Genomic DNA, 17,748 nt, shown 5'->3' with positions numbered 1-17,748 from the left:
CTTCATTACGAATGAGAAAGGGACTTTTCAAGGTTTCATATTACATAATTATATGGTCATAAGAATTAAAACAAATGATAGCAACAAATTCTTTGACACATTTTATATAATTATATTTTTAAAGTCAAACTTACTTATTTCATAGATTAATTACTTTTTAAAAATCGACCAATTAAAAGAAATATATCATTAATACTTCTGAGTAATGGAAATATACCCATAATGTCTCGATTTTCCAAATGAGTTTTGCCTCGTCGGAATATTACTGGGCCTTGACTTTCTTGCTCCCAAAATGGGTTTGGGTCAAGTGAGCCAGTCTTAGTACACAACACAATGTGTGAGGTTGGTCAGTAATATAATTTCAGAATATATTAATTATTTTAAAAAAATGAAAATTCTGAAAGGAGTGTACGAAAAGATGCTATCGAAAATTTAACAAATTTTATCATTTTTAATTTAATCCTTGCAAGGTTTAATATAAGAAAAATATATATTTTTTGAATGATTATATAAATACATAATATACTGAATAGAGATCGTACTTTATATAACATGAGATGAATTTTTATTCAATTTTTAACCGAGAATAAATTAATTTATTTAATAAAAATTTTTAATGAAAATTTTTTAATAGTTAATTAAACTAATAGTTGGAGATATCAATTTTTTTTTACTGTCAAAGTTTTAAATTGATTATTCATATAATGTTATGTAAAAATATAAATAAGTTATCAAAGAAAGTTAGATTGAATAACTCATAAATATTTTGTTTCATCAACAAACGTACCATTTTTGATTTTTGGTCTTGTTGAATCACACTCATTGGATATAAAATACAAGTTAACTTAAATTTTATATAAATTTTTTTAAAATAAAAACCATACAAAATAAAAAAAAATCTTCAAGTTAAACCATTAAAATTGATTTAATTTATTTATATTACAATATTTACATTAAAAAAATGAAATGCATATTATTTTTATATTTAATATAGATAATTTTTATAGAAAAATTAAATTAGACCAAATCCTGAACACGTTATTATTACATTTTATTTTATTCTATTTCATATATCTTTTATTTAAATCCATCATATTTTATTTCATAGTTCTGTTGTGTTATCATTTCTAATATCACTTCATAAAAGATATAAATTTATTTATATTTATAAAATATCATTAGTGAAGAAAAAAAATAGAATAATTGAGTACATTTTACTGATTCAGAAAATTTAATGAGATGTTTTTGAACCTTCTAGAATCGTTGACCAACGACTTTTTATGCGGGGTACTAGTTTATATTTTAAAGTGAATTGGTCTTGGGTCTCAACGTGGACTATGGCTTAATATAATCATTTGTTCATATTAATATTTAAATTCATATATAACAATTGAAGTTTTATATCACTATATAAATAGAGTCCGTTTAATAGATACATGAAATTGAGTTTCAGATACATACAATTTCTTTTTTTTTTATATATATATAATTATTTTGAACATATGGAGGTTTACAATGCTAAAACAAATTAGTGATTGCAATGTTATTTAAAGTGGTGAACATTAAATTGTGAAGATAATATTTTACAATCAAAAGATGTTATATAGTGCTAAATAGATATTTTATGTATTGCTTGTAGAAGACATTTTAATTATATTTTAGCATTTTAAAAAAATGTTTAAGATGTATAATAATAATAAATAAATAATATTGAATATCACATTTTAATATAATTAGTATTTGTTTTAAAACAACGTTTGTTTTATTCTTCCAATGATTGCAAGTATCTTTTCCTTTCCATTGTTGCTTTTATCAGTCATTCTCTCTCATATATCTGCCACTGTTAGAAGTTTTAATCTAATTAAGAAATTAAAAGAGTAATTATTTGGAAGTTTAAATTATAAATATTTAATATATTTAATATTTTAAAATATAATTTTTAAATAATTAACAAAAACACATGGTACTAATGGTAGTATTTTTCTTCAATATATACTCACCTATTATGAATTAAATTGACCTAACTTAATATGAAATAAAAAGGAAAGTGGTATTGATATTGTTCGTTGGGGAATGCACACACTCTTAAAATTTTCAAATTTCTATTTACTGTATCGAATATAAGCATGCAGGTCCAGTGCAGTTAACGTGAAAACTAGACATCCAATTTTATTTTTATTTAAGCAAAAATAAACTAGTTTAAGTGAAAATGAAAAAAATGACAAATATTTTTTTTTTATGTAAAATTAGCTTAAGTAAATTTTACAGATTTACTTAAGAAAATTATATTAACTTAAACAAATTTTGTGCATTTGATGGAGAATTAAGAATAGATAGAAATAAGAAGATGGGTGATATAAGGATGGTGGTAGAGTGAGAGGAGGGTGTAGAGTTTGGGATAGAGCAAAGAGAGAGATATAAGTATGAGTTAGGGTGAGAGTGAGAAGAAGAAAAAAAAAAGAGTTAGGCATGAGTTGAAAGGAAAAGGGAGTTAAGAGAGAAACAAATGAGTTAGGTATGAAAGAAGGAAAAATGTTGAATATGAAAGTTGAGGAGAGAGTATTAGATATGAGTAAAAGCAAAAGAGAAGATTGAGAGAAAAATACAAAATTTGCTTAAGCTGACATAATTTGCTTAAGCGAATTTTACATATTTTTTTTTTTGTTTTTTACATTTTCGATTAAGAAAGTCTATTTTTGTTTAAACAAAAATGAAACTGCATTTCTAGTTCCTGCGTTAACTACACTAGATCAGTATCCAAAATATAAATAACTCAATTTAACCAATTCTGCTGTACAATATTTAAAATATAAAATCGAATATTAAGAGCATTCTATTTTTAAAAAGAGTTTTTACTTTTTAAAAACAAAAAATATACTTATTATTTATTTATTTATTTACTTTAAAAATGAAAACAAACATATTCTAAGTTTTTGTACCTTCTCTCTTCCAACTTTGTATGACTCATAATTTAAATTTTTTTAATTTTACAGTGCTTTATTATTTATCAAGCTATTATGACATTTTTTTTTTCTATTTAGTGAAAAATTAACAACGTTTCTATTATTTATTGTCCTGAAAAAATTAATTGCATTTTAAATTGAACTTAGAAGAAAAGTTTTATATCCAGACTCTGAAGTTAAATTCGACAAGCTTCAATAATTTATTTGATTTTTTAAAATATTGGTTTAATAATAATTACATTGTCATTTGTCTAAAAATTATATTTATCAATGAACACGGATCACGCATGCATCTCACGTGTGTAGACGGCCGTGAGATTCAAAACACGTGGTTATAAAATCATATCCAAAATTGTTTTCAACATTGAATAGTCTTTGAAACACTAAAATAATATGAAAAAGGTTGAAAACATCTTTGAACTGATTTGTAAAACAGCAATAAAACATTATAACCAAAATCTATTCCCCATCCATAAAATCTCACACATCAAGAAATGTTGTAATTGTGTTTGATTTGGAGTTGTGTGATATTGACAAACATAAAAAAACAGTTTATGCATCACTGTTCAGTTCTATTCAAGATGCATCTCCTTAATTTCATTCTCTAATTAGCAGAATCCAATTCAAAGGCTAACATTTGAAGATATTAAATTTGGGTAAAGGCGTAACTCAACTTCAAAAGCTAGCTTTAAGGTAAGAATTGCTTTAGTCTTCGTGAGCTCTTTCACCATATCTATAGTTGATGTATGACTTCAACAGAAGATTTAATGAATGTTTGAGTGAAATTAGATCAACCCTTCAACCAAGAGACAATGAATGGAGACTTCAAGGTGCTAGTTTTGTGCTCTCTTCTGTTCCACTTCATACCAAGCTTCAACACCTTAAACACCATTGCTCCAGGCCAATCTGTCAAGGATAATGAGACTCTAGTTTCAACAAATGGAACCTTTGAAGCTGGGTTCTTCAACTTTGGAGATCCAAATAGCCAATACTTTGGTATATGGTACAAGGATATTTCTCCAAGAACTATTGTATGGATAGCTAATAGAGATGCACCAGTTGAAAACTCCTCAGGAGTTTTGAATGTCACTGATGGTGGAAATCTTGTTATCCTTAGTGGCACAGGATCTTTAGCTTGGTCCTCCAATGCATCAACAACTGAAAAGAAACCAGTTGTGCAACTATTGGAGAATGGGAACCTTGTTGTGAAAGAAGAAAGCAACCCAGGTAATATTGTGTGGCAAAGTTTTGATCATCCTGGGGACACTTTTCTCCCAGGGATGAAAATTCGAAGTAACAGGGAGAGTGGTAATTTTACATCTCTAACATCTTGGAGAGACACACAAGATCCTGGTAGTGGTGAGTATTCATATCACATAGATACTCATGGTTTTCCTCAAGTGGTGATTACAAAGGGAGGGACATGGTTGTATAGAGCAGGTTCATGGAATGGAAATATTTTATCTGGAATTCCTTCTGAAACATTGTTTAAATACTTTAATTTCTCTTTTGTGATAACTGATAAGGAAGTTTCTTATGGATATGAACTCTTGAACCAATCTATTGTTTCAAGATACATGCTCACTTCAACAGGCCAAATAGAACGTTTCATTTTGTCAGATCAGACAAACAATTGGCAGATTTTCCTAGCCGGCCCCGCAGACCGGTGTGATAACTATGCCATTTGTGGTGCAAATTCTAATTGTGATGTAAACAACTCTCCAACCTGTAATTGCCTTCAGGGTTTCATTCCCAAATCTCAAGAAAAATGGAATTCACAACAGTGGTCTGATGGATGTGTTAGGAGAATTGCTTTGGATTGTGGCAATAGTGATGGTTTTCTGACGTATCAGGGTGTGAAGTTGCCAGACACATCAACTTCATGGTTTGATAAGAGCATGGGCCTTGAGGAATGTAAGAATTTTTGTCTGAAAAACTGTTCTTGCACAGCATATGCAAATTTAGATATCAGAAATGGTGGAAGTGGCTGCTTACTTTGGTTTAATAACATTGTGGATGTGAGAAAACTAACTTCTGGAGGACAAGACCTTTACATAAGAGTGGCAGCTTCAGAACTAGGTGCTGATATTTTATATCCATTTACCTTCCTGATTATGCTTTTTCCATTTAAACACACAAGTAAAAATATATAAATTCTAGTTCTTACTAAGCTGCAAATTATGTTAATTGGAGACTGTTTATGGGATGCATGTTTTAAATTTTATCCCTATTGCAAGTAGAAAACAGAACATGAAAGAATAGTACTAGTTTTGATAAAATATATTTGCATGGAAGCATCTAATTGCTATCAACTTTTATTGTCATTTGTTATTAAGCGCTTCGGATGTCTCTTGAGAGTCTATGAAATGCCCAAAATTGTGTGTTGACTAACGGTGCTTTTATTCTCTCAGGTCATAACAAGGGCCAGAGCAAGAAGAAGCTTGCAGGAATTCTGATAGGCTGTATTATGTTCATCATGCTCATAATAATACTGGGAGTGGTTATACTTCGGAGGAAGAAAGTCAAGAAACATGAGAAGCCAGGTAATCATTTAGTTATTTCAATTTGAATTGATTTATTTTGTTAATGTACTATTATGCAAATAATAATTATTATCCAAGAATTACAAATATTATTTTCTGATACAAATTTTAAGGTTTGGTAACAATTAGCTTTTCCTCTTATGATAGAACAATTAATGCATTGCCATCTATTCACAATCATTCTTCTTCCTTCACAGGGAAGAACCAAATAATTGGCTGGAAGAATCACACTGATAACACAGAGAAGGAAGAAATTGACATACCAATCTTTGATCTATCAACCATAGCTAATGCAACTAATAACTTCTTCATTAGAAACAAATTGGGAGAAGGTGGATTTGGACCAGTTTACAAGGTACTGTGATTAAGGCTATATCCTGCCATTGGATTTATCTTCTATACACAATTCCCATGTTTAAATTATTGTCAGGGTACATTGTCAAATGGGCAAGATATAGCTGTGAAGAGGCTTTGCAATAATACAGGACAAGGACCAAAAGAGTTCATAAATGAAGTGAATCTAATTGCCAATCTTCAGCATAGAAATCTTGTGAAACTTCTTGGTTGTTGCATTCAAGATGATGAGAGAATCTTGATATATGAATTCATGACTAACAGAAGCTTGGACTACTTCATTTTTGGTACGAGATTTTTTCCTGTGTTAATACTTTAGATTTTCTATTTCCATGATCATCAAGCCATCTTCATGCTAACTAAACTGAAAATTTTGTCAGATGAAACTAAAAAAAGTTTACTGCTTTGGCCTAAGCGCTTCCAAATTATATGCGGGATTGCTCGAGGACTTCTCTATCTTCATGAAGATTCTAGATTAAGGATTATCCACAGAGATCTCAAGACCAGCAATATTCTTCTTGACAAAAATATGAATCCAAAGATATCTGACTTTGGTCTTGCTAGAACATTTGGGGGAGATGAAGCTGAAGTAAAAACAAAGAGAGTAGTGGGAACTTAGTAAGCATGCTTAAATGACTTAATTTTAGTACTCTATGATGCATCAAATTTTCCTTCCTCCTCCTCTCCCTTGCAGTCTTTTACTATGATCCACTTCATTTTCTGTATTGCAGTGGTTATATTTCTCCAGAGTATGCAGCTCGCGGGAATTTCTCAGTGAAATCTGATGTCTTCAGTTTTGGTGTTATAGCACTAGAGACAGTTAGTGGAAAGAAGAATAAGGAATATTTTGATCATCATAATCTTGACCTTCTTGGACATGTTAGTTTAAAAAATTTAATCCACCTTAGTACCATTTATATTGGCATATTCCATAGTGAACTACTCAAAATTTTAATTTTCACGTCCTCTAGGCATGGATACTTTGGTGTGAAGAAAGGCCATTGGAGCTGATAGATGAATCACTGCGCAAAACAATTGCTCTAGCTGAAGCTGATGTATTAAGATGTATTCACATTGGGCTTTTATGTGTACAAGAGAGACCAGAGGACAGGCCGGACATGTCAGCTGTAATTCTAATGCTGAATGGTGAGAAAAAATTGCCCAGGCCAAGGGAACCTGCCTTTTATCCTCACCAATACTCTTCATCAGGAAATATTAAACCGCATTCAACTAATGAAATTTCTATGTCAATGTTTGAAGCAATATAGTTGTAAAGAGTTTATAGAGTTAATGAAATAGGGTTCCCTCTCAATGTTTGTGACTGAATACTGTAAGGTGTAAAATGCATTCTGTCCATCTCCAACTTGTCATTAACCACATTGATTTTGGAGCAAGGCATCAAGCAACATACCCTCCAGAAGATATTTTAGTACTTTATGCCGGTAATGTTGAATAGTCAATGAAACACAGAGAAGCAATAAAAGTTATAATTTCTCTATTTGAACACTTCCCTTCACATTTCTATTTAATTTCTTTTGTAGATGTTTATCTTCTACTCTAACTTTCACGGCAGTTACAGTACAATCCACAACACAATATTCTACTCTAACATGCTCAGTTTCTTTGCACTCCTTTACTGTTTTGATTAACTTGCAAGAACATTGCTCCGCACAAGTGCAAGATGGACTAGGCCTCATTGATTCCATTTCTTCCCCCAAGATATTTAGATCAATAAAAAAAAGAAGAAACAGATCTTTCACCTTGCTTTATTGAATGTATTGCCTGCAAGATATCAGAGATTATGAAATAGTCTCCCTTTGAAAATCAATCTTTCAGGTCTTGCCAAACTTCTTGAGAGTACTTTGAGCAATCTGCTAATTCAACATTCTTGTGATCCATGATACAACCACTGTGTTGCATCTCTCCCAAGAATCCTACTTTCTAGCATGCAAAGTAGAAATTTTTTTTCTAGGTATTGGAATCTGATGATGGGCTGGCTGGAAAAATCACCTCTTCAAACCGATCATCTTCTGTGGTCATGGGATCTTGTTCTTCGCTATATTGCATGCTTTAGTTGGTCATGTTTTTCACATTAACGAGTTGAGGAACTTTTGAGGATTGCATAGATTTTGAAGTTCTTATCTTATTACTCTTATCCACTGTATCACTACTGATATTTGAATTTCGGGTATAAATTAGTCTTTTCTTATGATTGAACAATACTATAATTTCATTTTATTTTTCTGTATTGCCAATATTAAATCTTTTTTACGCATCTCATTATTTAATAAACTAAATAAATAATTTGACAGAACATCGTTCAATACAACTGTCAACTCGAGAACTCCTCATCATCGTCACGACAGCAGTCAAATAGTTCTTCTTATTGGAATTTTCTAGATGATCAAATCAATTTGGATTATCTTCAATATTGAATTTGTGAATGTTTAGATACTCATACTCGAAATTATTATTCAGGTTCGAATTAAATACAAATATAATTTTATATCAAGTGTTTGAAATAAATTTTAAAAATTACAACTCGATGAACTTACACATTCGCAATGCTCGTACTCTTTAAAATCTACTTAAAAAATCATAAATTAATCTAAATTAGATATATATAACAATTTACAGAGTTAAAATAAAATTTTATTTAAATACTTACATTGTCATTTAATTATAAATTAGAATTTTAAATAAAATTTAAACAATTGTTAAATTTTATAATAATTTATATTAAAATCATATTCATGATATATTATAATTATTAATAATATAAATTTTTTAAATAAAAATACAATATAATTAAACTCTTAAAATAATAAATATGTGAGATTAGATGTGTAATTTTAATAAATATAAATTAAATTTAATATATTAATAATATACAAATGCAGAATGAAGTAAACTTTAGAATACAGATGCTTACATTCATTTTAGTAAATAATTATTTAAATCTAGAGCCAAATTCATTCAATGATTTTACACTCATTTAAAAAATTTAATCAAATAAATATTTAATTTATATGAAATTATAAAAATTTTATATTCATAATCATTATAATTATATTTCATGATTTAATAATTAAATCGATAAATTTTATTAATAATAAAATTTAAAATTTTAAAGATATTATTTTACTTAGTTTAACATTATAATAAAATGATACATTCAATATCATTTTTATTAAAAGAAAGTGACTGGAGTTCCTTTGACTGAGCAAGCTCATTTTATTAATTCTAATAGCTAGTTTTATACAAATAATTAACGATTTTTATTTTTACACTTTAGCTATCTCCTAACTTATAAAATGTAAGTCTAAATTTAATATTTAATATTTTTTATACTCATTATAAATATTCATTCAACAAAGACACTAACAATTTACGAGAACTCAATTTGAGTAAATTTCTAGAAAAACTCTTAAAAAAGAAAAAAAATTAATATAAAAAATAAATAAAATTTCTTTCATAAATTAAAAGTAATTTATATTATTTTTAAGTTCTAAAAATTCTCTCATTTAAATTCTCTAAAATTTGAAAAGATAAATTATTTTGAACTTATTAGATAAAATTTATTTATTTTTTATATAATTTTTTTTTCATATAAGAACTTTTTTAAAAGTTTCCTGCTGGACCTAAATCAATTTATATTGCCAAGAATAATTAGCCATTTAGAAAGCTCAAATCTGTCGCAACAAAAACAACTTAAAAGACATTATCCAAGGCCAATTATTATTTTTTATTTTGAAATTGAAAACATTTATTGTTGCAATAACTTGTGTCTGATCTCACATGGAAATACATACATATGAAATATGAAAAGCAATTTCACTAGTCATTACTCACTACTTATCTACATCATTAAACTGCTCCAAAATTAAGTTCAAAATGCAACCTATCTAGCAGACATTAGGCTGATTGTGATATCATTATTTGAGTATTGTTTGTTACTGTTTGATGAAGAACTGTCACCAACCATATTTCTATTTGTAAAGAATCCAGGCAATTTAGGCTGAGGCAGTGTGCATTCACTGCTCAACATCAGTACCACAGATGACATGCTTGGCCTGTCATCTGGATTTAGTTGCACACATAGTAGTCCCACATGAACTGATCTTAGCACTGAAGATAAATTGAGTGAGTCTCTTATAGTTTTATTAACTATTTCAGTGCATTTTTCTTCAGTAAATAGTCTCCATGCCTGCATAATTTTAAAAACAATTGGTTAACAGAAGAACCATATTAATTGAAGTTCAAGTTCATGCTTACATGTGACAAAAGATTATCTTCATGACAGAAACCTCTATTTCTCTTTCCACTCACTATCTCCAATATCAACACACCAAAGCTGAATACATCAGATCTTGTTGAGTAAGCTCCATTAATTATATACTCTGGCGGCAGATAGCCACTGCATGTCACATACATACACAAAATAAACAGATAAATAAATTTAAAACAAGCCATGCCATCACGATCATGTTTATACAATATAACTATATAACTGTAATAAAACACTTACTATGTTCCAACTACATGCATTGTGTTTGCTTCGGTTTCAGTTCCTCCAAAGCTTCTAGCAAGTCCAAAGTCCGAGATTTTTGGGTTCATTTCACTATCTAGCAAAACATTTCCGGCTTTAAGATCTCTATGAACTATTCTATGCCTTGAATCTTGATGAAGATAAAGAAGACCGCGAGCAATCCCATTGATAATGTGCAAGCGCCTTGGCCAATCTAGTAACTTGCTCTTATTTTTATCTGTTCAAAAGGTGGCCAAGTTGGACTACTTTTCTAATAAGATACCATCATTCCAAAGTCTGAATCATGATAGAGAAAGCTTGAATCCAGAACTAGCCTTATTTTACCTAGTGGGATATTTTTTAAACAGTTTCTATTGGTATTAGAATATCAAACTTCATTGATTAAAAATCTATTGCCCTTCCTCAGGTCAAGGAAAATTCATTTACATTCTAGCATGATTTCTTTGTTGTATCTGTTCAATTGAAATAATTTTCAAATGAAGAATATGATATTCACCAAATGAGAATAAATAAAGAATAAGGTTTCTTTGGAATCAAACCAAATATGAAGAAATCCAAGCTTTTGTTGGGCATATATTCATAGATCAGCAATCTTTCCCCTGCTTGAATGCAGTACCCTAGCAGCTTCACTAAATTCCTGTGCTGAAGTTTGGCAATATGCATAACCTCATTTTTGAACTCTTGGAGTCCTTGGCTTGAATTCTTTGAGAGCCTCTTGACAGCTATCTCACATCCATCATCCAGGATACCCTGAAACAAATTGTACTAAGCTTCGTATTTACTAAAATATGTATGAGGTAAATTTACTTAAATTTCATCATTCAGTAATCACTAGAATTGTTCCAATATTGAATAATTTTTTTTGCAAGAATGTATCTTGAAAAATTTTGTAGAAGCTCAACAATATGACATTAATGAATTAGAATCTGATGAGCAGCATAACAGCCTCTTTGTATGTCCCAACTCATTTTAAATTCCTACAGAAGGAGAAGAGTACAAATTTTACAATTTCATGTTGCACATAATGCCTTTTGACAATTTCAAATTTTAGCTGATAAGAAGGGACCAAAGATCTGGTTTAGGCCACGCAGGTTTAAAATAGTAATATGGAAATGAGTCAAACAACTTACGAAGTTGTCTTGGTGTTCAAGTTATTTACATTGGAGGTGACAAAAAGTATCAATGCCCAGCTGAAATTATGTAAATGTGTAAAGTAGAATCAAACTAAAGCCATCAGCAGATATAAAGCTCTCCCTTAAAATTAACGTCTTTAGTGCAAACTATTGACCATAGAAATGTCTCATCAAATTCACATTTTCTAACCAATTTTTGGTCATATAGAGGAAATGTATAGCATTATGTATAAAATTAACTTTATTGATATCATGTATTCTAGGCTCAAGGTGACATTTTATCATTTCATTACCTTATAAACTGCTCCAAAACCACCTTCCCCTAGTTTGTTGTCAGCTGAAAAGTTATTGGTTGCAAATCTAATTGTAGACAAGTCAAACATGGGTAACTCTAGGTCTTCCTTCTCGTTCTCGTCTATTACATTTGCATCACTTTCTGGATTGCCTTTCATCTTTCCTGCAAAGTAGTAAATGGAATGTAAAAAGAAAACATAAGTTGACATGTAGAACATGCTTAGTTTTCCCAATTCTTTCTACCTTCATCCCAAATGTAAAACAGGATAGAACTTATAGAAGCAAACTTTGATTGCATACTTCATTTTTCTGATATTCTTTATGTGATAAAACTTTATTGATTGATATTAAAGGTTTTTGACGATTTATTGATCCTAGTTGCTTATTTGTGAATGATGAATTATATGTAGTTGTTGAGATAAATATCATTTGACCAAATCTCAAGGAAAAGGAGAGAAAGAGAAACCCAAGACAGTGAAAATCTCTTTCAGAGTAAAAATTGCCAGCACTGACTGAGCTTAAATCTTGATCAAAGATAGAAGATATCATAATTTGTTGTTGAAGTCTCACATCAAATACAAATATAGCCAAATAAGAGCTTATAAAGGATAAAACACTCCTCACCTTACAAGCTAACTTTTGGGGTTGAGTTAGGCTTTTGCCCAAATTTACGAGTGAATAACAGCCTAAGCTTGCAGTAACTATAACATGTAGACGAATCAAAACACATAATCTCATTAATCAAAAACTTCTTAACTACCTTTCTGCTGTGTCTTCCACCATCTATAAATGATGAAGATTAAGCATAAGATTAAAATTCCAATAGACACACAGCTTATGATAACAGTCTTTCGCTTCCGGGTGATGGATTTATGTGATTGCTTTCTTTCAATAGCTTCTGAGAGAGAAATAAATTGGAAAACAGTAAGAAATGACAGAAGATAACAAAAGAAAGAAAACTTCCAAATTAGGAGGCAATCTCATACCTAATTCTGTGCCAGCCATCTTTATGTATATATCTTCATCAGCTTCCGTCAATTCTTTTATGTCAATCAGATCATTAAACCAAAGTAAACACCCACTTGGCCCATTATTGACATCCAAAGCTGCATAAGCTGTACAGGAGCAATTCTTCATGCACAATATCCTACAATTTTCAAGGCTCATATTTCTATCAAACCAGGATCTCTCTGTGTCAGGTAATTTCAACCCTGAAAACTTAAAAAATCCATCTCCATCACAACTCAATGAAGTTCTCCTCACACAACTACTGTGTATATCTGATGTTTTGTGCACAAATCCATCCAAGCAATTGCATACAGGAAAATTGTTTACATTACAGCTAGCATATGCTCCACATTTTTCATAGTAATCACAGTCATCCACAGGCAAGGATGCGAAGTCTCTCCAACCATTTTCATCATCACTCCAGTAAATCCTCTTGACAAATCCATTTGTTGTTAACACCAGCCTATGAAGATCTGACTTATTGGCAATTTCATAGCTAATATATATCTCGTCCTCATTAGAAACTAAATTAAATCTATATTCACCGTGTTGTTTCACCTGAGGTGTCCCACTAAACTGAACACCATTCCATGATCCAACACGAAATCTTTTGCCAGTGCCTTCTCTTAAAACCAATTGTGGATATCCACTAATATCAAATTGATAACTATATTTACCTTGAGATGGATCATCAGAGCTATTCCATGATGACATGTATCGGTTGGAGCCCGTAACTAAATTTCTTCCAAACTTTTGGCCAGGCAAGAGTGTATCTACTAGATAATCAAAACTTTGCCACAGTAAATCATTAGGATCATCATTGTTAATGCCATCCTGTACAACGAAATTTCCAGAATCCAAAAGCTTTGCAACCGGATATTGTCCTGTCCTTGTTGAATTGGAAGACCAAATAACACTCTTGTTATGGTTGAGAAGGACTAGAATTCCAGTTTCGTTGATTTTCAAAACCCCTGATGAATCAGTGAGAGGGTTGTCTCTGTTGGCAACCCATACTACTGTCTGTGTTGGGATTTTATGATACCAAATTCCAAGATAACGGCTTTTGGAATTTCGCGGACTGAAGAATCCCAGTGCAAAGATTTCTCCAGCTGAAACTATGATCTGGCCATCATTGATTGGCTGCACTGTATTAACTGTGTCTCTGACTGTGGTGGCTAATATAGTATTCAACATGACAAGGCAGAATAGAAGCAAGGTAAAGCCTTCCATCTGGTTGTGCATTTTTCTTCAGTATATATGTTCCTGTATTTAGCTTGTTTTAAAACACAGTGCTAAAATATAAAAAAACTGAGGCACAAAAAATGGAGCACTCTATTTCCATGAGTTGATTCTCCAAATCATATGGTCTTAGCAGCACTAGCAGTGTCAAATATCAATAGCACCTGTGAATACACAGAGAGTAAGCTTCATTTTTCTATAATTAGTGAATTAGCAGTAGTTACAGATTATTTACAGTTTGTAATTGCTATTGATCAGTAGCACAAAGAATCTCAACTTCTAAGTTTATTAGTCTTAGTCGGATCTGCAAACCCTCTAAGACTAATTAATTAAAATGATATAAACATGTTGATGGAATCAGAGCCTTACTATGCAATATGGACTTTCATGGCCAATTTTACCCCCCGAATTGTGGATGAAGCAAGCACATTCCATAAATTAGTAATCTCAAAAGAAGTTAGTCACTATATTCCAAACCGGTATTCCTCAGAGATAGAACAAAATACAAATGGTTTAGTTGATGTAAAGAAATTAAGGAAGAATATATTAAGCCCAAGGCTCGTGGTGTTTGAAGTGACCTCATGCAGTTCACATGCATGGAATAAGTTACTGGATAATTTTTTTTTAACAAATTTCTTTGCGAATACAAAAGTAAGCTTGCAAGAGTATTATTTCTAAGTGGGTCTACCCTGATTCAACGTGAATTAATGAAGGCAAAAGTGACATGCTGAAATATAAGGAAAGAGGGAAAAAAGAAGAGAAAATGACATAATATTCAACAGTGGTATGTATCTCTTCATATCATGATTCATTAATATAAGACTGAGTCACATACAAATCAATTTTTTTAACAGTAAATATTCATTTTAGTTTCTTAAATTAAAGATAGATAATTTTATTTTCTCACTTTACAAAAACCTTACTTTAATCTCCATGTTTAAAAAAAAATTTATTTTAATCCTACTTATATAAAACAACAATAAAAAATTAAATATGAAGTAAAAAAAAAAAAGACTAAAATGAGTTATTTTTAAAACATTAAAAATTAAAACAATATTTTTATAAAGTCCTGTTCGCAAAATTTCTAGAAAAGTTTTTAGGAGAAGAAATCAGGATAAAAATTTGAATAATTTTTTTTATAGGTTAAAAGTAACTTAAAATAAGAAGCTATTTTCATTTAATTTTTTTAAAATTTGAAGAGATAAGTTGTTTTAAATATATGGAAGAAGTTTTATTCATTATTTATACTATTTTTTTTCTTCTATAATCTCTAAAAGTTCATTAAAACATGACATAAATTGATTAATTTTTACAATTTTAAGAAGTAAAATAAATATTTATTCAGTCTTCTAATTAACAGCGATAAGTGACGTTAAGATGACCAGATAGCACGTGGTCATTAACAAGGAAATTATATTGAGCTATAATTTGACTTAGATCAACCATCATTTATTTGTTTTCAAGATAAGGTAATATTAGGTTTGCAAATTGCAACTTTGCGTGGACCATTTGAAGATCACATTCCAGTTGACCATAGTGATGTCAGTGTATCCTCTCCTCAAACTTAATTTGGGATGAAATGGACCTAAAAATAAGGAAGCATAGGCATAAAATGCAGGCTCAATAATCAACTTCATATTGGATATACAAAACACAAAATCGGGAATTAAGAAAACGTTTCATAAATCAACCAGTAATTTTACATGTGCAATTAAAGTTCCACGCAAATTTTGTATAATTTCATCATTATCATTATTTAGTCTTCTTTATTTATTTTTCCACTATCTCTAAGGATGTACCTGTGACATTTTTGTTCTCAAAATCAATGTACAGGTATCGTTTCTGTAAATAAATATCATTCACGGCATGGACAAGGATATGCTTATTCCATTATGATTAGGAGTTCTGTTATCAGAACAACTGAAGTGTAACACTATGTAATATCTTTATCTTATATATCATTAACAAGTACTAGCAGGCACATATGAAACGGGGATTTGTACTTGGGGTTTGGATAAATAGTTTAAAAGAGTAGTAATATGTTGGAATAAGTCTAAACTAATAAAGCACAAAAAACAGTAATAGTTTACAATTATTAGTCCTCAGTACTTGTGAAAAGCATAGAATTAGTCTAAACTAATAAAGTGGCATTGTTGGGACTGTTGTAGAATGAATTCTGAAATGACATTTAATGTGGATCCGTTTGATAATTTGTGACATCATTTGTTGACCGTAGTCCATAGTTTTATGTTAGTAAAACTAACCAAATCTTTCTCGGTAAAGAGCCCGGCAGGCCAATTCCATTCCCTACTCAAATCATGGCCACACTAATGAAGTGCTGTCCTGTCTTGTGGACTTTGTGGCACACATAGGACCCACACGAAGTAAAGTTATGACTTCAGATAAACAAAGTCAATATCTGATGGATGCATCAACTGTCTTTGAAACATTTACCCTTAACAATACAAGCTCGATCTAATATTAGAGAATGAGAGAGATTTAACTTAAGCTCAAGCAATTTCTTTGACTAAAATGTTTTTGATAAATTTAGAGTAAGACACTCTGATTTATATACCATTTGATATATTGTTAATCTACTCATATAATATCTTAACATTTTCATTATTTGTTTTTGTGCAAAGTGTTATGTGAGATATAAAATGGGTTCATGTAGCTAGGGTGCATGAGTCAGTTGAAATTCTATTGCTTAAAGCCGGCCCAGTGCAAAAGTCTGAGCAACCATAGTAAATTGAACACTTATTTGGTTATTTAGTCTCAAAACTAAATTTAGCAGTCAAATTACTTGGATCAGATAAAATTAACTAAAATTTTGTTGAGTTAACCAACTTAATTCATTGTAATAACTGAAATCTTTATCCTTTTTTATTTTGTTAATGTTAACAAATTTCAAGCAATTAAAAATAATACATTTTTATTTAAAAATATTTATTATACTAAAAACATAAAAAGTATAGTTAATATTTTTAATAAAATTATTATTTTTAAATTCTTAAAATCATCCACAATGTTAACATTTTTTTATTAATATTACATTAAATAGCGTTGTATATCGACTAAAGATCACAATTCACAAAGGACTAAAAAGTCATTACAAGAAGTCATTGAATATTTGTAGACAAGAATGACAGGATCCTCTCACGTTGAATTGTCATAAATATAAATTTATTATGTGAAAACTTTGTTTCAATCTCTCTTTATAAGCATAAATAGGTGAGACCTTATCAAAATTCATAAATATTTATGAAGAGAGATAAACACAAACATTTAACATCATGACATTGGATGTGTCTATTACCACTTTAATTAAGATGTCTATTATTACTCTTATTTCAGCAAATTTTATCTAAAATATTTTTCTTCTTTGTTAATCAAATTAATAAAAATATTTAAACAAAAATTTCTTAAATTATAAAGATAATAAATAGTAATTATAGAAACTCTGTTAAAATTTTAGAGTATTTATATAGTTTTGATTCATAGTTGTATAATTAATATTATTAGGATATAGTGTTTGATATTAATTATAAATAAAAAATGAGGAAATTAATGTTTATATTTCTTGAACTTCTAAAAATAATTACTAAGTAGTTATTTCTAATGGTAACCACCAAATAGTTATATTAGTAATTGCTAAGTAGTTATGT

General features: G+C 29.8%; 2 protein-coding genes across 2 annotated transcripts; one reads left to right on the top strand and one right to left on the bottom strand.

Moving 5' to 3' along the window:
- Positions 1-3,775: 3,775 nt before the first annotated feature.
- Positions 3,776-7,128, top strand: LOC113855476 (G-type lectin S-receptor-like serine/threonine-protein kinase At4g27290). Its single transcript, XM_027487123.1, has 7 exons — positions 3,776-5,042; positions 5,375-5,506; positions 5,704-5,861; positions 5,937-6,147; positions 6,241-6,478; positions 6,592-6,739; positions 6,832-7,128. Exons 1-7 carry the CDS (start codon positions 3,776-3,778, stop codon positions 7,126-7,128), a joined length of 2,451 nt encoding a protein of 816 aa, XP_027342924.1.
- Positions 7,129-9,591: 2,463 nt separating this feature from the next.
- Positions 9,592-14,074, bottom strand: LOC113855475 (G-type lectin S-receptor-like serine/threonine-protein kinase At4g27290). Its single transcript, XM_027487122.1, has 7 exons — positions 12,823-14,074; positions 12,597-12,734; positions 11,836-11,999; positions 10,949-11,159; positions 10,389-10,626; positions 10,136-10,277; positions 9,592-10,067 (listed from the first exon to the last, which is right to left on the bottom strand). The coding sequence occupies exons 1-7, from the start codon at positions 14,072-14,074 to the stop codon at positions 9,762-9,764; spliced, it is 2,451 nt and encodes an 816-aa protein (XP_027342923.1). The 3' UTR covers positions 9,592-9,761.
- Between the last annotated feature and the right edge of the window lie 3,674 nt (positions 14,075-17,748).

The sequence above is a fragment of the Abrus precatorius genome, unplaced genomic scaffold, assembly GCF_003935025.1.
Source record: "Abrus precatorius isolate BTA unplaced genomic scaffold, Abrus_2018 Scaffold11, whole genome shotgun sequence".
Lineage (NCBI taxonomy): Eukaryota > Viridiplantae > Streptophyta > Magnoliopsida > Fabales > Fabaceae > Abrus > Abrus precatorius.
The sequence above is the reverse complement of the archived record's forward strand: the minus strand, read 5'-3'. Positions and strand labels throughout refer to the sequence as shown.